The sequence below is a fragment of the Podarcis gaigeae genome (genome assembly GCF_964106915.1).
Source record: "Podarcis gaigeae genome assembly, chromosome: 3".
Taxonomy (NCBI): domain Eukaryota; kingdom Metazoa; phylum Chordata; class Lepidosauria; order Squamata; family Lacertidae; genus Podarcis; species Podarcis gaigeae.
In genome coordinates, this window is record NC_139680.1 from 91,472,125 (window position 1) to 91,494,447 (window position 22,323).

The following is a 22,323-nucleotide window of genomic DNA, read 5'->3' on the forward strand; positions in this document are numbered from 1 at the left end:
ACCTTCCAAATCTAGTACGTCAGTGTCTTCGAGAAGTAGCCAATCTTTTAGCCAGCAGAAAGCTGCGGCCTCATAATACAACTTTAAGTCTGGCAGGGCAAAGCCCCCTCTTTCTTTCGCATCAGTTAATATCTTAAACTTAATTCTGGGCTTTTTGCCCTGCCAGACAAATTTAGAAATATCTCTCTGCCACTTCCGAAAGCACTCTGTTTTGTCCACAACCTGCAAAGTTTGAAACAAAAACAATATTTTTGGCAATACATTCATCTTAATAGCAGCAATTCGGCCTAACAAGGAAAGTTTCAATCTTGTCCAACTTTCTAGATCTCTCTTAATTTCTGACCAACATTTCTCATAGTTGTCCTTAAATAAACTCAGATTTTTTGCTGTTATATTTACCCCTAGGTATTTTACTTTTTTAACCACATTTAACTCTGTCTCTTTCTGAAACCTTTCTGACTCTGTAACTGTCAAGTTTTTTTCCAAAACCTTAGTTTTTTGCTTATTTAATTTAAATCCCGCCACCCGACCAAACTCTTGAATCAATTGTAATACTCTTTTTGTACTAGATTCTGGCTCCTGTAATGTCAAAACCAGGTCATCTGCAAAAGCACACTTTTTGCTGGCAATGAGATTAATTTTTGGACATGGGAAAGGAACTGGTTGCAAGGGAAAGGAACTGGTTGCAAGGGAAAAGCTTCTGTAAGCTGGTTTCTCCAAAGCCTTTCAAAAGCACTTTATTTCCCTCCACCTCTCTGTCTGCCACCATTATTATTATTATACCACCCTTCATCTGAGGATCACAGGGTAGTTTACAATATAAAAACACAAGAATACTTACCATTGTAACAGACAAAGACAACACCTTCCTGCCTGCCCCCTGCCTGCCCGCAGTTTAAAAGGCCATAGATTGTTTAATTATCCAAAGGCCTGGAAGAAGAAGGTTTTTGCCTGGCACCTAAAGATATGTAATGAAGGAGCCAGGTGAGTCTCTCTGGCGAGAGCATTCCACAAGCGGGGAGCCACTGTGGAAAAGGTTGGTGCCCTCTGGGCCTCAGCCATATCATAGGGGCAGGAAGAGAGAGAGAACACCTCTTTTCAGTGACTTGTGCAACCTTGCATCAGGCTCTGCAGTTTACATAAACAGCAAATTGCTCCATTTCTCCTCTGACAAGTGAGGGACACTTTACAGAAATAGTCCAAAAATAAATGATTCATGAAAGAATAAAGGGGAAAGGATTTCCATGAACTAGCTAGAAGTTTTGTACTCAGTGTATTTTTAGCCGAATAGAAATTTTGTTCTCGGGGATAAAAATGTTAGGAACAGAAACAATGCCTTAATAGAACTTGTCTTCAGGACTTGAGTTCAGAGTTCACCCAGAATCATAGGCAATCTGGAAGTGTCTCAAGGGGCATCTAGTCCAACTTTCACAATAAGCAACAAGACTTCATTCTGTCTTCTTGGTAAAAATTCAAGCTCATCTCTTTCTGACTAAGGCTGCAAATCTATGCACACTAACCTGAGAGTCATTCCCAATGAAATCATTGGGGCTTACTTTTGAGTAGGCTTGTATAGGGTTGCACTGTAATGGAGGCAAGATGCTTCAGCTTGCTATAATTGTTTTGGATTTATTGGATTTTATTTTTGCTTACAGCCAGGACAGGACATGTTCTAGACAAGTACAGTAAAGAGCAAAACTCACAGAACTTAGTTTTCAGGGAATCTCAGTTTTCATTTTAAGAGAAGTAGGTCGCTAGCCCTCATGGCCCTCAAGATGAGCTTGAAAGCAATTTTTAACTGATTTACAAGCAACTGGATGCATGTCTACTCAAAAGTAACTTCCATTGAGTCCAATAGGGCTTACTCCCCGGTAAGTGGGTAAAGGCAGTATCCTTAGATGTTTCTAGTTGATCAAAAAGCACCCCTATATGGGACACAGGTACTCAAACATTCTTTATCTATGCTATATTACCATGAAAATCTGATATTTTCACCTTCTCATCAGAGTCTGAATGTCTTATTGATATGTCTGTTGTGAGGGCCATTAGCGCAGAATAGGTCTGCCAACAAGAGTGGAGCCTCCATATTCAGAGGCAATTTGCTTCTTATTACAAGATGATGAAGGCAAAGAGCAGTATGCTCTTTGTGTTATTACACAAAGAAGCACCCTGAGACCTGCGGCTGTACAGATGATAATAATAATAATTTCAAAGTTTAAGAAAGCCACCATAAATTGAACACCATTCACACACTCTTTAAATGTGTAACCAAGAAGAAAACTGAAGTGAAACTAAGCAGAAATATTCTGGTTCTTTTGCTTATAGCTGAACTGTTGTTTTTCCCAGCAGTTTTTTTTAAAAGAAAAACACACCTTTCCAACACTTAAAAAAACCTAAAAAACTGTCTGCTTATCTTCCTATAGCTTGCAATATGTTCTCAAGTTATTTCTAGGGCAAACAGACCCAAACAGCAAAGTATGAACTCACAATACAGGAGGAAAAATAAACAGGAAGAAAACAAGGGATATTATCTGGGCCATCATTAAGAGACTTGCTGTCAGGATTCTGGTCTCACACCTGCAACAGCAACACTCCAGGGATATGCTCTATTTTCATATTTCATTTAGCACCTGGAAGGGGGGGAGGGCTGTAGTGCTTTCACCACCAGTCTGTCTATTCTGGGATATTCAAGTAGTTGCTGGGAGACTAGAGCAAATTTCTTACAACTAGTCAGTTTGCACATTATGCTAAACCAAACCGTGGCTTAGCTGGAGCATGTAAGCACAGGATTCCGAAGAAGAGATTGCAGCCACATTGTTCCTACTGCTGTGTGGCTTAGTGTATTTTCTGAACCCAGGTTCATGGTTTGTTTCTTCCAGACAAACCACAAGCTGCAAACAAACCTTGGTTATAGCTTGTGGTTTGCCTGGAGCAAGTTAAGCATGAGACCACGGTATGGGTAAAAATTACATTGATATTTATATCATTGGCAGAGCTCTTACATGTACATTTATTTTCCTTTATAATGAACATCAGTATAATATATCCTTATATTGTTTCTATTATAACATCAATATATTATATTACAATTTACAGTTGTATTTTAGAAAAATATGAATCCTCTTGAGGTTTAACCCTTCTTAATTATTGTTTTGTAAAATTGCTGTGAAAGAAACGTAAGATGCTTTACCGGCATTACGTTTTAAATTAGTTTTTAAAGCGTATCCAACATTTCCACTGAAGATCAACAAATGCGCTTTAGGAGTACCTGTTCTCCAGTTTCCTCTCTGCCACCAGAGTGGAAATTGCTGCATACTGGAAAGTGTAACCCTCCATCCATCATGAACACAAGGTACCATGGGATTAGGACAACTAATTCATGCAGCTAGGATTTCTAAGAACCTGACCACACCACAAGCTTGGTATCTTGACTGCTTGGTATCCCTTTCTGGCAAATGCAGATGGCATCTAGGCAAATCCTGCACCACCTGACAAATACTACTGTCATACTGGCAGCCTGGACGCATGATGCAGCTAAGCAGGTCAAGGTCTGGTCAGTGCCTGGATGGGAACCACCTGGGAACCACATACCTGCTGCCTCAGGTTCCATGATGGAAGACAGGTAGGTTTGCAACTGAGTAAAATGAATATTAATTTCTAGTATTCTTCAGGAATCCATCTCTATTTTATATGTGTGAACTTATTATCATCCTTACAGTTTTACTTTAGTTTCTTGCAATTGATAATACAATGTGGGACATAGCTGTCAACTTTCCTTTTCTTGCAAGGAATACTATTCGGAATAAGGGAATTTCACTTTTAAAAAGGGAAACGTTGACAGCTATGATGTGGGGGCGATTGCCTCTTTTAGTTTTCTTGTTATAATCAAAAATATAAAACATACAAAATCAAGGTGGTTTGTTTCTTTTTAACTGCCCATGAACTTCCTTTTTTATTAAAAAAAAATTAGAACTATTTACAAGTCTTGCATGGTTAGCAGCACAGCAAGTGGCTTAAATAGAAACCCTAAATATAGCTCTCAGTTTGTCTCAAGCAGAGTTTGCCAGGCCATGCTATCTGTGCCATTGTCTCATAGGACATTTAAGCTATTAAAATATGAATTGAGCGATTGCCTCAAAGGGGCAAGAACCGCAGCAAAGGGTTGCTTTTTTTTTTTTTTTTACAAGTGCTAGTAAGTCTTCACAATTCATCTCTGTTGTCTCTTGACGCAGATTTTGCTACTAATCACACTGTTGGAGGAGCCTTCAACAGGTTTCCTGTGGCCCATCCAATAAGTCAGACTCAGCAGTGTCATGATATAGAGGAGGTCTGAATGGGGAAAGCATTATCCGCTGTAAGAAAGATTGCAGGGAGTGAAAAGCCGCTAACAAGGCAGCCATCTTTGGACTCTAATGGTTGCAGGCAAAGTGCACTCACTCCATCTCTGTTACAATCACTGTCAATGGAGGGGACCCATGGTGGGCCATTTTCTGTTCTCATTATGTTTTTTGTCATGGGGTAATTCATCAAACCTAAGAATATCTCCTGCACTCTGTTCAGTAAAATTGCCAGAATGCATCTTCCTACTGCCAGGACTTCAAATAGCTTCAAATAGATGATAATCCAGGGCAGGTATAAGAGTGAAACTGGGAGCACAAGGAAAACTTGTTCCACATAGAATCACTGAATAGGGAGAGTTGGGAGGGACCGCGGGGGTCATCTAGCCCAACCCCCTGCAGTGCGTGAATCTCAGCTGAAGCATCCATGACAGATGGTCATTCAACCTCTGCTTAAAAACCTCCAAGGAAGGAGAGTCCACAACCTCCCGAGAGAAACCATTCCACCATTGAACTGCTTTTACTGTCAGAAAGTTCTTTCTGATGTTTGGTTGGAATCTCTTTTCCTGCAACTTGAAGCCATTGGTTTGAATCCTACGTTCCAGAGCAGGAGAAAACAAGCTTGCTCCATCTTCCATGTGACAGCCCTTTAGATACTGGAAGACGGCTATCATAACTCCTCTCCGTCTCCTCTTATCCAGGCTAAATATATGCAACTCCATCCACCATTCCTCATAAGAAAGCACAGGAGCATTTGTCAAAAGCACAGGATCATATCCAATATTGTGTGAGTAGAAGGCAAGCTTGTCCAATGGATGTTTCCCTTCCCTCCTTCCCCCAAAAGCCTCTGCAGAGGGTGGGAGAAAGCCTTTGTCTTTGAGATTAAGCAGATCAGTTTCCTGCCCAATTATTTTTAAATTTATGGTATTTTCAGTGTATTTCTAAACATATTGCGAACCCAGAGGCTTTCAAATAGGACTGGGTGCACTTTTAAATAAATATAGTTACACAGAAGTAGAACTCTCTGAAGTCTGGAGGAATTACTTCTGAGTAAGAATACTGAGTATTAGGACCCTTCCAGACTGGTATTATAACTGCAGGTATATCCTGAAACCTGTTACTGACTCATTAGTGCAATAAAGGTGTCTTTATTCAGTTTCATTAGTTGTTCTGCGATGTGTCCCCTGAAGCTACCTCATCATTGCTATCTGAAGGGCAACAGAACCACAAAAGCAGGACACACACACCCCAAATATTTGTGATATGAAAAGTTGTGGCATTTCAGAAGGAAGTTACAGGATATGCACTGATTGGAAACTTTTGCAGGCACAAATAGTATTGAAAGTGGGATTGCCTGTGATTGCCCCATAAGAACAAACCACAATAAATGTGCAATACAAAAGACACCTGGAGGGGTCCTTACATTGCTAGTCCCATCTAAACACACACATAAAGAGCATGGAGAACCTTAGCCTCCAAGTAAGTATCAACAGTACAGTCAGTTATGCGGGAGTTCTTGCCATCCAATGTGACTAGTCAGTAAAATTTTACAATTCCTATTCAGCCCTTTCTAAATTAAGAAGCAGGTTGACCTAAGTTAGTCAGCAGCAACAACAATGATTTACAGAGGTAATCAAGGAAGGACTATAAATTCTATTTGTGGCTTTAAGACCAGCTCAGCTGCTCATTTTCTAAGAACGTAAAACCAAAGGTCCATCTGGTCCAGCATTCTGTTGACCACAGAAGCCAAGAAGATTCCTCTGAGAACCCCACAAGCAAGACATGAAGGCAGCAACCTTCTCCCTTTGCTGATTTTTAGCAAGTGATAAGCTGCAAATAGCCATCATGCTAGTCGCTAGGAATGGGCAAATATGTCAAATACATTTTCTCTCAGTTTCTAATTTTCCAGTTTTCTATTATTTTGGGGGGTTGTTTTTAAGTTCTCATGAATATTCATCAGCATTTTCATGTGAATTTCTCCAACTATACAATATTTTAAATGCAGTTTCCCTTAACACAATACATTTGTGTATGTTATTTTCACAAATATATGCATTTATATGCGCACTTTGATGTACACATTTTTGAATACATTACTTGACCAGAGAACAGCCTTGCAAATTTCAGATAACCATAAATTTCGAAGGGTAGCTTTATTTCAGGCTGAATATTGTTTTAATAAGTGTGAATTTGCCTTTAAATACAAACTTAAATTGTTTTCTTCCCCTCATCCCTACTTGTAACCAGTAACAGAGCAGTGTACATTTAGGGGTCTTTCATCACAGAAAATTTGTAAACCAAACTAGTATGGACATCAGTGACATGACTGCCATAACAATTTTCTGCATGCATTTTCTAAGTATGTCATGTAGCTTGGTCCTCTAACTGTTTAAATAAATCACTAACGCACTTTCAGGCAAAGATGCTAGATTTTTAATATAGAAGGAAGAGCCTTAAACAGTTGGATAAAAGGTTGTACAGTAGTTGCTGTATAGAACATTGGTCTTCAGCTGATAGCTCCTGCCCAACAACTGGATGATGTTCTCCCATAAGGTGGTTTGTGCTCTAATCATGGAGCCCAGTTGTACCAAAACCAACAGTAATAGTCCCACAAACCTTAAAAATTGTCATGGGTTGAACCAATCATTTTCACAAAAAGACCTTAAGGTGAAATCTTTCATTAGCCCAACTCTTTAAAAAAAATGAAAAAAGAAAAGTGCCTAACAGATTTTGTTTTTCATTCAAGTGAGTTATTTCAGGAGAACGCTTTAGGAAGCAGAAAATGCACACAACATACTGCACTATCCAAGGCCACACAAAGCAATATAATGAGGCTGCATACCTGAAGCGTGCCTTAACAATTGCATCCATCTTCCCCAACATTTTACTTTATTCATAAACTAGTTTAGTGTTCTAATTGCTCCCCAAAGCTCTGCCGCTAACCTTGAATACCCCAGAATTGCTATCCAGAGAAAGCTACTGTAAGCAGTTGTCTACCGTGAGTACTGCCTTTCTGTTGAATTATCTTGTTTTCCTTTTTCCCTAAAGCACATATCCCAATTAAAAGCAGCATTTCCCCGAAGACCTCTGGAAAAGGGACTGTATTAACAAACAATTTAAGAGTATGAAAAGTAACCTGTTCCCTAGAGTGTGCAGTATGTGGAGGATGTAATTAACGGAAAGGTACTGCTTCTGCTGTTAGCAAGGATGCTTATGCTCAATAAAAATTAAATACCAGTGTGGGCAAGACATCTCCAGGCAACACACATATATTAATAAAATTACCACTGTCTGTTGCTTTACATTACAAAAACTGGGGCACGGCTTGGAAACTAGAAGGATGCTGACTTAGCAAGTAACACAATGAAACTATTTCCAGGACAGCAGTAGTGTTAGTATCTCGGAGCAAAGAGAAGATAGGAAGCTGCCTTATACTCAGACAGATCACTGATCCATCAAGCTCAGCACTGCCTATATAGATCAACAGTGTTTCTCCAGGGCTTCAGATAGGCCTCTTTTCTAGCCATACACAGAAACAACAGAGTTTCACCCTGGGGCCCTTTGAATGCAAAGCTTCATTCCAAGTGCTCCCACCAGTGAGCTGTGATAGCTCGATTGGTAAGCATGAGAATCAACATCAGGGTCGTGGGTTTGATCCTTACGTTGGGAAAAAGATTCCTATATTGCAGGGAGTTGGGCTAGATGATCCTCGGGGTCTCTTCCAACTCAATGCTTTTATGATGAGCTATTGTCCTTCCCTCGAAAACAAAGAACACAAGAAGAACAGCTGCAGTGTTTCCAGGAGCAAGTGAATAATATGTCGATGTCATGCACATTTAAGGACCTGACTAAGCCAGCCAGTTCCAGACATGAATACATAGGTGTTTAAAGGTGAGCAACCGCATATATAGGATATCCACTTGTAATGAGTTACAGATAGGTAGCCGTGTTGGTCTGCCATAGTCAAAACAAAACAAAATTCCTTCCAGTAGCACCTTAAAGACCAACTAAGTTAGTTCTTGGTATGAGCTTTCGTGTGCATGCACACGAAAGCTCATACCAAGAACTAACTTAGTTGGTCTTTAAGGTGCTACTGGAAGGAATTTTTTTTGTTTTCACTTGTAATGAGTTTGCTGTTGGGAACACCAGTGTGAGACTGTTGTTTCCCATAGCACTCAAGGTGTGGGGTTGCTGTGACAGCCACTGTGCAGGTAACCTCACTAGATAATTAACAGAAGATCGTTTATTGCTCAAAAAGTTATGTAAAGAGAAAGCAGCAAATGCTTTTCCAAGACCCTTAAAAGAAGTGCTCAGTTTTCCCTTTCAAATGTTTGAAAATCATAATAAAAGGCTCACAATAAAAGGTATGCCATTTATCAGATTACTGTTGCATAGTTATAGAAAAAAGCGTAGGAACAAAGATTTAAGGTTGTATGTCAGGTTCCAAATTATGCCTCCTAAAGTCATCTGCTTCCTTAAAAAAATGAGGCTAATAAAGTGAAGCCAATGATGTTCTGAAAAGTTCATTTCTTTTTAGAATATTATTGACTGATTGGAAGTCCTTCCTAATTAGCTTCCTTCCTTCCTTCAAAGGTCACATCAGTTTCAATTTCCATTCTGCCGTTATTGCCTCCTTGCTGAAGGAGGAACCTTAGGAAAGTTCCAGTGCTATTTCTAGCAACACCGATACGATGGCTCAGATCCCTTTAAACAGCCCAAAGCCCACAGCTGACGTGGGTTAATTCCTACCTTTCGCAAAAGAAAGCAGATTCGTTCAATATTTCTCAATCGCTCTCTCTGTCAAAGAAAAGAGAGAGAAAGGGAAGGTGAAAGGGTACAATTTAAGACACTCATGAATCAAGGAAACTACCTCCAAATGAAGTAAACTCAACCCAAGGGGTATACTGTGATGAAGAGGGAGTGCACATGTATTGGGGTTAATGCCCATGAGGTCACACAAATTCTTTTGACACGATGAGGATTAACTTCTGCAATTAGGAGACTTTGGCACCCATGGAGGCTCCCTATGAGTTGAGAACTGGTTTTCTAGAAGTCTCAATCACATGGGGAGCTGCTTTGGACACAAAAAGCTCCGCACTGCAGTTCATCCTCATTATGTGAAGAATTATGGTGAATTGGTGTATCCTTGAAGACAACACTGTACCTGTGTTGACTCTTCAACCCAGTAATGGCTGAAAAGCACTTGACTTGGGTAGAGTTTCATTAGTAATTAATTAGTGGTAATAAAATCTGTGCCCACTACTTCAAGATGTAATGTTTTGTCTAAGGAAGTCATCCCATTCATGCAAGGATATCTGCTTGCACAGTGGAACTTCCTTTTCCTTTCCTCTCCCCATGTGTGCTCCCCCAAATGTGCTCCAGAGGGTTGAAGGAATCCCCAGAACAGATTTGGGAAGTGCGTAGGGGAAGAGAGGAAGGGGACAAATAAAATGATTGGTTTATTGATTCCATTGCACATGCAGCAGTCCTTGTGCAAATGGGACGACTTCCTTGGATGCGAACCATTGTAATGCATTATCCACCAACATGATTCAGATGACACCAGGAAGCAGATTCAACCTCAGATCTAGTAAATTCGGTCACTTTAGTTAAGGTCTGTGTTCATTCTTCCATCTGCCATGGTGTAGCAGAAGTTACTTCCTCTGTAGGGTAAAGTGGATCCACATCCTTACAAATGGGCAGTGCATGATGGCAGTGAAGGCAAGGGGTGTCTGAGTCAGCACTGTGTAGACACACTTTTTTCCCCTTTATGGCCAGAGACATCCAACAAGTAACTGCTGCTTTAAGTGTAACCATGGTGATGAGCATTGGCAGACCTGAGCTTTGCCTAAAGTTTAAGGAAGCCCTCTCTAGTCTTCCAGTTTAAGCTTGGCATTTCAGCTTGGCTAAGCAAACATTGCCACTTGCCTTGTGTGTGTGTTTTATTTATTCATTTCACTGCTCAACATGCTTCACCGGTTTTCAAAGACGTTGGAAAAACCCCTCCGCCTTCCCTTCAGGTTCTATTTAGGTAAACATGGTTACTGTGCCTTTCACCTATGGAATATATCAGCTATTACATCAGAGACAAATTCATCTCATAAGCAAGTTTAATTTGATTTGCTACAGTGGCTATCTCCCTCTTACACTGTGAGACTTCGATCTGCTTCTCTAGGCGAAAATGGACATGAATTCCTACAGCAGTCATGAGTGGCGAGCATACACAGTCATGCAGCTTTGGAGAGAGATAACTTCTCTGCTGTAGAGCTTGAAATTCTTAAAAGGGAAAATGATTCCCTAGGATGAGGCGCTGGCTATAGCCAGGCATCAAGGGGAATTTAAATTCTACATTCCCTCTGGAAATAACAGGGTAGTTATTAAAGGTTAACAGACTTAAGCAGTGCAGCATCTACAATCGGTCTTTTAGTCATTTAACTATGGGCCATAGGCTCACATAGCTGTTTTTCAAGCCTATCTTTTGGAGAGATGATATTCCTGGAACCTTTGGAGTTGCCACCAGTCAGTGCTGGGATAAACAGACCATAGCCTAACTTGATGTGAGGAAACTTCATATATCCACAATCTTCACCGCTTTGCCTCCATATACAGCTGTTTCAGATGTTATAATAATAATAATAATAATAATTTTTTATTTATACCCCGCCCTCCCCAGCCAAGGCCGGGCTCAGAGCGGCTTACAAGCAATAATAAAAACAAGATGAATGATTACAAACTTATAAACAAAAATAAAACACAACAATTAAAATAATGGAACATTAAAATATTAAAATGTAGCCTCATCGCAGGAGGAGAAGGAAAAGAAGGGGGGGAAAGGGAGAGAGGGGGGGGGGAGGGAGGGAATCAAACTGGCTCCAAGCCAAAGGCCAGGCGGAACAACTCTGTCTTACAGGCCCTGCGGAAAGAAATCAGATCCTGCAGGGCCCTGGTCTCATGAGGCAGAGCGTTCCACCAGGCCGGAGCCAGAGTTGAAAAGGCCCTGGCTCTGGTTGAAGCCAATCTAACTTCCTTAGGGCCTGGGACCACTAGGGTGTTGTTATTTATGGACCTTGAGGCTCTCCGTGGGGCATACCAGGAGAGGCGGTCCCGGAGGTACGAGGGTCCTAGGCCGTGAAGGGCTTTAAAGGTCAAAAGCAGCACCTTAAATCTGACCCTGTACTCCACCGGGAGCCAGTGCAGCTTGAAAAGCACTGGGTGAATATGCTCCCATGGCAGAGACCCCGTGAGGAGCCTCGCTGCAGCATTCTGTACCCGCTGGAGTTTCTGGGACAGCTTCAAGGGCAGCCCCGCGTAGAGCGAATTACAGTAGTCAAGCCTGGAGATGACCGTCGCATGGATCACTGTGGCCAAGTCATATGTGGCCATAGATGTTATGGAAAATGAAGATTCCCCGCTATGTAAATAAGCCATGGCAAGTCTCAAGCTTGCATACTCCCTCCTGCTCTCCCTTCGTCTCATATGCTCCAAAGGAATTTGGAATTGCTCCAGAGGAAATTGGAAGCATCTCTTTCCACTTTTAAACCAGTATTCTCTGGTTAGGTCCCAACGTGGAGACGCGGTTTCTTTAAAATCTGTAAAAGCTCACACAAGTCAGGATTAAGCCACTGTTTCTGATCCAGGCTTGTTCATTAATTCAAGTTTAAACAAAACACAATTCATTGACTCTGAACATAAAACAGGGCACTGTGGTTTAAAATTCAAGAGGATGCTTTTGATCTCCTCTTCTGGCATGCAATAGGAGAGGGAAAGAGGAGCATGTGAGGCCAAGGCTCCTTCACATAGTGGGAAACCATCCTCTAACCTCTCATTAGGCCCACTGTCAGGATTTCTGGGGATGGGGTACCATAGTTTTGTCACAGCCATTATGGTGGAGCAATGGAGCAACAATCTCTCCATGAGCAATGCAACTAAAATGTATTTTCACTCATATAATTACCCACAGGGAGTCAACACGTCCATATGATGAGAGTGGCCAGATGACCAACTGACCACTTCGCCACATGACAAGCTATATGTAATGCGTACTGACTTTGCCCTTCAAAAGCCAATTTTCAGTTATGTGAGTCAACCCCTGGTATGTGCCTTTTTTCATTCCAACACCCCTCATTTCTGAATCAGAAATAATTATATCAAGACTCACCCTGTTTACATATTAAAATAAATTTTACTTTTAGGCAATCCTGATTCAAATCTATATTTCTGTTGACAGTTTAGCATTACTATCAAAACTAAATTACTATAAAATAACAGAACAGAACTCACCGCATGCGCTGGGTTGCACTGATCTATAGGGCTCTTGAAGTCTGTCTTTAACTCATCAAATGCGATTATCTGCAAAAGAAATTTTTCAAACACTGAAATTACATTACTTGCAAACAGGTTTCCCCCCCCCCCATTAATTTATCCTCTCCTACTATGGAGAAAATCCATCCTTTCAATTATAATAGATTCAATCCAGATTATCTCCAAGACAACTGGCACTTATGTCATCTGTGCATAGTCAGGCTACTTGGCGTGAATTTGTTGTACAAAAATGTGAGAATGGCAGTTGTTCGAACTTCCATATCTGAGAGATCAAAACCATGGGCACCTTCCCAGGTCCCAAGTACTTTCATCCCACAGACAAACCAGAAGAACAACTGTGTTACTCAGTAGCAGCAAAACGATCTAATGTGTGTTAGTGCCATAGAATAGGGATGGAGAGCCTGTGACCCTCCAGATGTTGTTGGACTTTAATTACCATCAGCCCTAGAAAGCATGGCCAAATATGGGAACTGTAGTCCAGCAAAAAAAATAAACCCAAAAACTGGAGTGCCACAGGTTCCCCATTCTAGCTTCAGAGGCTAACTGGTCTGTCATGTCATTAGCTCTTGGCGATACTGAGGCATTTTTATCTTTAAAAGGCTTTTCTCATTATTTTTCTCTGTGCTTTTGTACATGAAGATTCTTACACGTAGACAAACTGGAGTGATCTATTGGGAGGTGTGTTCTGCCACCCAGATACATGTTCCAAATATTAATACTCGTGTCAGCTTCCTGAAGTGTGTGTTCAGATCAATATCTATCTTTATGCAGCCACACTTAGACTACCTTTTCTACATGACTATTAATCTCAGTGTTCTTAACAAACAATGTGAGAATCAAATCTAGCTTCAGACAGAGAGCAAAGCTCCAAAGAATGTACCCCAGCAACCTGAGTGGACATATTACGGGCCAAAATATGTTAGGTTCTCTGGCCTCTATCCTCCACCTGGCTTTGAGGAAGACTTAGAAGGGGAGGGGGCGTTGCCTAGAGAACCACCATCCTCCACTCCAAGACCTTCCAGATCGGAGGATGTGGTATTATTGACCCTTCAGACTCAGAGGACTACCCCAATGGAGTGTACACTGCTGCATCTGTGCTTCATGACTCAGTGGCTGAAGAATCATGCACTGGCCCTTTAAGGACCACAGATAGCTCCTAAAGGGAATGAAGTTAACAGCCAGTCCAGGCCAGACAGGCCTTCATGCGGGTCAGACAACAGCTCTTCTTAGGCGAATTCCAGGCAAGATCTGTCCAGGGTCCTGACAGGCTGTGCTTTGCCTTCCTTGTCTTATTCATTTGGGTGTATCCCTGCCCATTCAGTAAGTAACATTCCTCCAACCCAGCCTCCCCTAGAAGTCTCGAGTTGACCTAGGACAGGACAAAGTTGACAGATGATAATTGTATGTAAGGAAAATTAACCTGAACATCTCCCCCCCCCCCAGTTTAAATAGGTGCTGGGGGCGGGCAAGCTGGATCAGAGCAATGGTGTTTGGTGGGGGTTTCATTCTTGCCTCCTACAGTGGTTTTGATGAAAATCATTCCCAAGGGTCTTTTAATCCCAAGAAGCTCCTGGCACTTATGTGAGCTCACTTCCAGGGGCTATTGGCAGATGGGAGAGCTTTCATTGGTATCACACGCAGCAGGTGATCCAGCTTCCCCTCATACACTCAGGCCCCGCTATCCACATCCTCACTATCATAAAAATCCACTTATCCACACATAAAGAATTAAATAAATCTTACAATATGCTCTGCAGATTCAGATATATCTGGACAGTCAACTTTCTTACTTCCTTGTTTGCTTGTGCCTTGCTGGTCAGTAGCATCCCTTTTCGGGCAGAAACCACAGAGTGGAGGGGGTGTGAGATCAGATGAATCAGGAAGCAGGAGAGATTGGATAAATCAGGTTCCCCCCCCCCCTTTGTCTCTCTTTTGCTGATTGGCTGCAATCATTTTAGGAAGACACCAGGGAGGTTGGGGGAGAGATCGGACAAATCCCACATCAGAAATATTTCCATAGGAAATAATGTAAATCATGGACTCATTATGCGAACGCTTACCTAAAGAATGAATTCTGGCGAATGCATTCTGTTCATTAAATGGGCCCTAAAAATATCATTTTTAGTTTGGCCCTAACTCCTAACTTTCACAAATGCAGATACTTTGCTTTAACATTCAGTTTCTAGAATGTGCCAATAATTAAGTGGACCTTCTTGGACCTACAAGTGTTAACCAATTATCATCCAATGGCTAACAGTCTCTTTTGGGGCAAGGTGCTGAATATGGTGGTGAAGGTACAGATCCAGATTTCCTTAGAGGAAATTGAATATCTGGATGCATTTCAGTCTGTTTTCAGGCCTGGTCATGGTGCTGAAACTGCCTTGATCACCCTGGTTCATTACATTTGTCAGATATAGGGGAGCAACAAAAAGAATTTTTTTGGCGACTTTTGATACCATTGACCACAGTATCCTTCTGGAGTGGCTCAGAAAGGTTAATTCCCTTATTTGTGTTTCATATGATCTTTTATTTCATTTTTGTCTCATGAGTATGAAAGTTGTTTTCAAAACTTGGCCAAAGAAAGTGCTTTCCTTCATTAACAGCATTTTCCTGTTCGCTATATCTGTAGCATATTGCAAATTCTGAATCACCTAATATCCCCGTTTTTAAAGAAGTATGAGTAACATATGGGACCACACAATATGGCATCTTGTTTTGCTGAGGTCATATTAAATAGTGATTCACGTTGGGCTCTTCATTCAATAATACCCTGAATCTACTGCTATTAAATTGCTTTTTGAAAAATGCAAAATACTTTAATTCTAAGTATTTTCTTATTTTATTTAAGAAAAAATTATATTTTTAAAATGCAATGCTTCCCAAAGTTGTTTACAAAAATGTACACAAGCACATCTAATACATATTTTGATAAATGGTTTGTCAGTCTAACTAGCTGTCTGTCTGAGCCAGTGTGGTGTAGAGCGGTAGACTCGTAATCTGGTGAACCGGGTTCGCGTCTCCGCTCCTCCACATGCAGCTGCTGGGTGACCTTGGGCTAGTCACACTTCTTTGAAGTCTCTCAGCCCCACTCACCTCACAGAGTGTTTGTTGTGGGGGAGGAAGGGAAAGGAAAATGTTAGCCGCTGAGACTCCTTCAAGGTAGTGATAAAGCAGGATATCAAATCCAAACTCTTCTTCTTTATAGTTTCGGCCACCTCTTGAAATATCATCATCAAACCTGGCATGAGGGTTCCCGAGTTGGATGCTGGACAGCATTTTGAATCAAATGGACAAACTGAAATGTCACTTTCATTTGACTTTTGCCCATTTTCTGGCATAGGTTCAGACACCACTAGATATCATCACCAACCTCAGCATGAGGATTCCCAAGGTGGGGCTGGAGGACTTCAGAGCTGTTTAGATGCTGGGTGCCATTTTGACTCAAGATGGTAGACCAAAGCATTACTTTGGTGTGACTTCAATTTTCTGGCATAGGTTCTGCTACCTTGGGAGATATCAGCACCAAACTAGGCATGAGTATTATGTGGGAAAGCCACTATTGTTGCCCTGGGAGTCATTGCCACCACTGTTGCAGAAGCCACCACCAGAAGGTGGTGCCACTGAGATCTCTGAAGCTGGTAATCATTTCCATCAATGATACCATGTGATATAAAGGCAATGAAGGCTTGGCATACAGAAGCACTCATCAGGGGGGAGGAGTTAAAGTGGTTGGTATATGACAGCTGTTCTGTTACTATTGGCCATATGCAGAAAAGTTTAACTAGAAAGTGTGTGTGTGTGTGTGTGTGTGTGTGTGTATCTCCTTCGCAAGCCACATTATTAGTCTCTAGATTAAAGATGCCACGCCAAGGCAGCACAGTTTTTGAAACAGAAATAAGAATTGACGTGATTTAAACTCAGATATCATCAATAAAGAGGATTTGCTCTTATCATTTAATTCCTCCTGACAACAGCTCAAGCGCACATGGGAAAATAAGCATTCTTTTAAAATAAGAGTCAAATGATTGCAAAAAAACAGTTCTGGGAGAAATTCGACAAAGTGCTATGCTGATTGTTCTGTCAGGACAAGCATCCCAGTTTGCCAGACGGAAAGAGCATTGTTCTGGGGATCTTCCCACCCCCCAAGACCCAAGAGACAATTTGGGGAGTGTAGGGGGTGAGAGGGGAAGAAGTCCCATTGCACAAGTGGAGTTCTTTGCACTCATCCTTCACTATGGGCCTGATTAGTTGAACCCTACCCTTTATTTCTACTCCTGAAAGTAGATTTTAAATAACCAGCTTAGCTGATAACGTACCTTAGCTGCAGCCTGCCAGAGATCACATCCCCTGCCTCTGACTCATTTGCTTCTTACCTACCAGTGTCAGAATTAGACCCCAGCTGCAACCTGCCACAAAGCTAGCCTCCAGGCCTGATGACAATATAGAAATGTATTGAGTACCGTGTGGACCCTCTATTTTAATTCCATTTCCGGCTAATTGCGGGAAAACAATGCCACAGCAACACTAAAGAGCTCTGACTTGGAGGCAACCATTCTTTGCATATTTACGGTAACTATGTGATACAAAAGTTAAGTTTCATTCAGCTCCAAGTCCAAACCACCTTCGCCAACAGCTACCAGCACATTCCAGCTGAGTGCTCAAAAGATACACTTGAAGGAAGCTTCCCATCTAAACCTTAGCTCCTGTCTACTATAGCTGTGTTGTATAATAATAATAATAATAATTTATTATTTATACCCCACATCTGGCTGGGCCATAAAAACCAAAAATACAGCAAAAAATACAGTATAAGATGCTGCAAATCCTAGTTGCTGGTCCCCTCTTGCAAGAACTTTTTATTCTGCTCATAGCATGGGAGACTCAGGGCCAAATGAGGTGTGACATTAATTTTGTAACGGAAATTAATGTACAGAGGCTTTTAGCTGTGTAAATAGCTGGGGAAGCATGACCAGCTTCAGGGCTGGGGGCTGGGCAGAGAAGGGGGAGTTTAACTCTTTCTCTCCCTGCACTGGTCCTGGCAAAAACAAAATGAGCAGGGTTGCCCTAATGAGCCCCATTTGTGCAAGACCTGTGCAAGGGAGGTATCATGAGAACCTGCAGAATAGTGTGCAGGGGAAGAGGATCGTTCCACCCGGCAAACTGATATGGTCTTAGTGCAACGTTGAATTTCACCCTCTATTATCATTAATGACCTCCCACATATGTATCTCAAGGCAATGTACAAACTATAATATTGCTTTCCTGAAGCTGCTGTCCGAATTTTAAGGATAGTTTGCATTGGCACCAAAATGGAGGCTCCCCTTAGAAATGCAAACATCAGCTTTGGAGGGGTGATTTTATCAACACCATAGGAGGGAAAGAAGTAAACTTTCCCTCTCCCTACCACCCCAACCTCACCCTGCCAGGCTGCTCAGGCTTCCCTATGACTTCTACTTTCATAACAAAAAAAGTGCACTCTAGTTTGGCCTTAAGGGGCAAATTACATATGTCATGCAAATCCATGTAAAACAGCCTCAATGACCATTGTTTCTAAAGAAAAGCACGTTTGGAAGGGACCTTTTTAGCAAGAAAATGTGGTGAATAGACAGTGGCCACTTAACGCTTTCCACACTAGCTTTTATTCCTGCTCCAGAACTCCAACCTGCTTTTTTCATCCAAATGCTTATTTTCTTGCTTTTCACAACCCTTGGGGGTAAGCAGTGGGGAAAACTCTATGGAATGGGAGGAAAGGCTGGTGGAGAAAGTTAAAGACTATCTACAGAAACATTGTAAAATTAAGGAATGTTAGAAGGATGCTGGAATGAAGTTATGTGGTTTTAGCAGTAATGTTATAAAGGATTAAGTAAAAATAGATTGTCAACAGGTCAGAATGTAAAGTTACAATATATTAAGATAAATTAGTAAGATAAAAACAAAGATGGAAAGTATTTGCTGAAATAACTAATTGAACTAGAATACAAAAAAGGGAGGTGTGAGGAGGTCAAGGAAACAAGCAAATGAAATACAAGACATGGAAAGATGGACTTGTTTTTAATTGTTTTTATTTTTCTGTATTTTGTATTTTCTGTTTTTCCTTTCCTTTTCTTTATTTTTGTAATTTTTTTGAAACTCCAATAAATATTTTTTTTTAAAAAAAAAAAGGCTGGTGGAGAAAGGAACAAGCACCCTCCTTGTCAGCCATCATTTCACTCAAAACAGGTCCTTTCCAAAATTCATTTTTCTCTGAGAGGAAATCCATTTTTCTTTGTGCTGGCAACAAACACATTTTCATGTAATGTGCAGATTTTGCCTTGATTTATGAACATACCGACCACACGGACTTCACACCCCACTCCTTAACACCAGTTGCATGCCCATGTAGAATGAGGCTCCAGATTAAGCATCTTTGTGACATACAGTTCAGTGATTCTGTAGTTCCATTGCCTATTTCAACAGAACAACAACTGGGGAGGTAGTTATAGATGTACATATTCTTCTAGACAATGACAGCTTTGAATACAGAAGGTATGAGATGAGCAAGAGGCTGTGCTTCATTCGATTTCCATTCCCTTGAAAAGAAATAGAAAATTGTTTAGGCTTGTTCAAGTGGCGTCAACCGAGGACCTGTGTTTTAGGGACTTGTGTTTTTGGGTTCTGAGAGGAGAGGAATATCTTTGTGTTGGATGTGTTGGTTGTGTTATTCATATCAAAGGGTTCTGAAAGTAATGTTGTTTGCATTGCCTCTATTGTCCGGTTTGATCAATGTGATTTTGGACGGACAAAGGAACATTTTAAAAATAAAAGAATGCAAAACTAAGTGCAGAGTGGTACACTGGAAAGCCCGGAATGGACGAAAATTGATTTAACTAAAGGAATAAGATGCTAATGAATGCTTTGGAGCTAAAGTGTCTTTATATTGCAAATTATAGCCACTAAAACTAAATGGGGTAACAGGACAATGGTCGTCCTATTCATCCAGTGAAGAGGCAGAACGAGTTCAGTGTGGCTGCCCACCACAAGGATCGCTACAAAGAAAGGCAGCTGGAAGGATAAAATATATTCCCTTTAAGACAGATTAGAGTGTATGCAGCCATGCTGATTCCATTTCCTGCAGAGACTGTCCGCAAGAGTGCCAATTACAGCTGAACAGCATAGTGAGTATCTGTCCATTTTGGGTAAGTTTGCAGTTTGATGGCATTGGAATCCATCTGGAATTCCATGATAAAAAGGTTTCAGTCTGTGCAACAAAGGGAAAGCCAAAGCAGTGTGAAAAGACAGAGCTAACTATGGCAAGCTGCAAGTAGATTTTATTTCTTATAGCCAACATTTCTACAGCATTTTCACCGCTAGGGCACAACACACCGAAAATTGTATTTCTCCCCAAAGTGTCATCATATATATTTATTCCCAGAAAGGTGACTACGTTAGCAAATACAACAAAGAGATCTGACACTTTAAAGACTAGAAATATATATGATGGCATAAGCATTTGGGGTCCGGAGTCCACTTTATCAGCTGTATCTTACAACTGATGAACTAGACTCTCATCCATAACATTCTTTGCTGTTTTCACATATGTCTGGTTTTCCTTTGCGGGGTTGGGGTGAGAAATTAAGACATCCTTTTCTTCAGAGTTTATGACTAAATATAGGGATATTCTGAATATGTGATCACAAAGAACAGCTTTCTTATATCTGTACTACCAGTATCTGGTTTTTGTCCATTAAGACTCATTGATTTATAAGCCTCACACTTTTTCTCATCAGGTGGGCTGTAGGGTTGTGACTTCAAATCCCGAAGTCTTCCTACCTGTTAGAGAAGAGGTTGCATCTTTGGCAGGGTCTCTAGCTCAGTGGAAGTGTTGGTACAGGAGCAAAAATATGGCACAGAAAGGAGAATTCCTGGATGCCAAGAACCAGGTTTGGGGCAAGTACTCTTTGGCAAGAGAACCTCAGCAGGGATTTAAAATCACAAAACATGGAACAAAGTAAAGTGTGGAAATATAGTCTGTTAGATTTTTAAAATATGCCCTTTAAAATGAATTCCAAAGTTTCCCTCTTCCCTGAGCATAGAGAAAGACCACACGATTGGTAAGTTAAAAATGGTTTACTTTCAAACACTCTGAAGGTCCGATTCATGTGCTTTTCCATACAGCATTCAGAAAAAGTTCTACAGGCAGTAAAACTTGGCTTAGTTACAAGTTGATGAAATAAACTATTGGTATAGGAACTCAAGAGTGGCTTGTGAGGGCCATGCACTCTGAGCTGGAGCAATCAGCTCAAGCTTCTTCACACACTGAGTTTTTCAGGTAGACTGGGCAAGAATGATAGGCCTGATTACCTAGTTCCTCCCAAGGTGAGGGGAAGTGATCTCACTAAGCCTGGCAGGACAGCTTACTCTATGGTATTAACTCCTTCATGCATTAATTAGAGTTAAGACTGTTGGTTATATGAGGCTGGTTATCTCACAGGAAGTACACCTGCTTTGCACACACCACATACCAGACTCAGTTTCCAAATAAAAAACCTCTCGTATCAGAGCTGGGAAGGAGACCAGACAGCCTCCATCAGTTATGAGTATTCAACACTGGACTAGATGGACCAATGATCATCCTCTGTTTGAGGCAGTTTCACATGTTCATCTTGTTCTAATGACAGTAACCACAGCAACAGGAAGCTACCAAACCACCCATCATCAATGCCAGGCTAAACATTTCAAGAACTATATGATTGGATTTCATGGATCTAAATAGCAGTTTGGGGGCGGGGGGCAATCAGAACTGCAGCATGCAGGGAGATGGAGCTTAGCATTTCCCCCCACACTGAAATTCTACTGAAAATCACCCTCCAAGCTCGTTTGCCACAAAAGGAAAACTGCTACTGGCACTAATTGGCAGTTCACAAATCACATTTATGCTTCCACCAATTTATGGGATTCCTTGCCCTTCAACAGGTTTATTTTGTCCAGTGCATCAGTTCATCTACAGACTGTTTACACGAACCTGATTTAATGAACTTGTGGAGAATGGAAGTTAGTAAGATTGTCGGGTCACATTCAAGATGTGTTTTGAGGTTTTATTGTTCTTTTAATACTTTGCTTGGAGCCGTCCAAAGTGGCTGGAACAACCCAGTCAGATGGGTGGCTTCTTCTTCTTCTTCCTCCTCCTCCTCCTCCAGATATTGAAGGAAATATAGCCCACAGCATTCCTGGTCACTGAATGTGCCAGCTAGGACTGGCTGGAGTTGGAGCAGGGCCACAGCTCAGATCCCAGATTCAGTCACTGACCTCACCAGGAAGGGCTAGAATGACCTCTATCTGAAACCCTGGAGAGCCACTGCCAGTCAATGTGGATCAGGGTGAGGGGTTTTTTCCAACGCATGGCCTGAGATCCACTTGTGGCCCTCAAGGCCTTTTTTGGCAGTCCTTGGCAACATTTGGCATCTCAAGCCCTTGCACTGCCTTCCCAAAGACTATTTAGTGCTTTCCAAGTTTTGGGGAAGGAAGTGGCAGAGCTCTAGGATGCTGCCAGAGCATTGCGCCTCCTTCCCAAAGCACTACGCCTCACTTATCTAACTTTTGGAAGGCAGTGCAAGAGCTGTGGGGGCATCAAATGTTGGCCTTAAACCACCACCCCCAGACACGATAGTGTGTGGCCCATGGGTTC

At 41.4% G+C, this 22,323-nt stretch overlaps 1 protein-coding gene across 2 annotated transcripts in view; it reads right to left on the reverse strand.

The window, feature by feature from the left end:
- Positions 1–22,323, reverse strand: part of CNIH3 (cornichon family AMPA receptor auxiliary protein 3) — a 60,671-nt gene that overhangs the window by 14,511 nt on the left and 23,837 nt on the right. For both annotated transcript variants that reach the window (XM_083733878.1, XM_083733877.1), the window contains exons 2-3: positions 12,618–12,686; positions 9,087–9,134 (exon numbers count right to left, since the gene is read on the reverse strand). In XM_083733878.1, the coding sequence (XP_083590004.1) occupies positions 9,087–9,134; positions 12,618–12,686 (117 nt within the window). The remainder of the gene's footprint in view (positions 1–9,086; positions 9,135–12,617; positions 12,687–22,323) is intronic.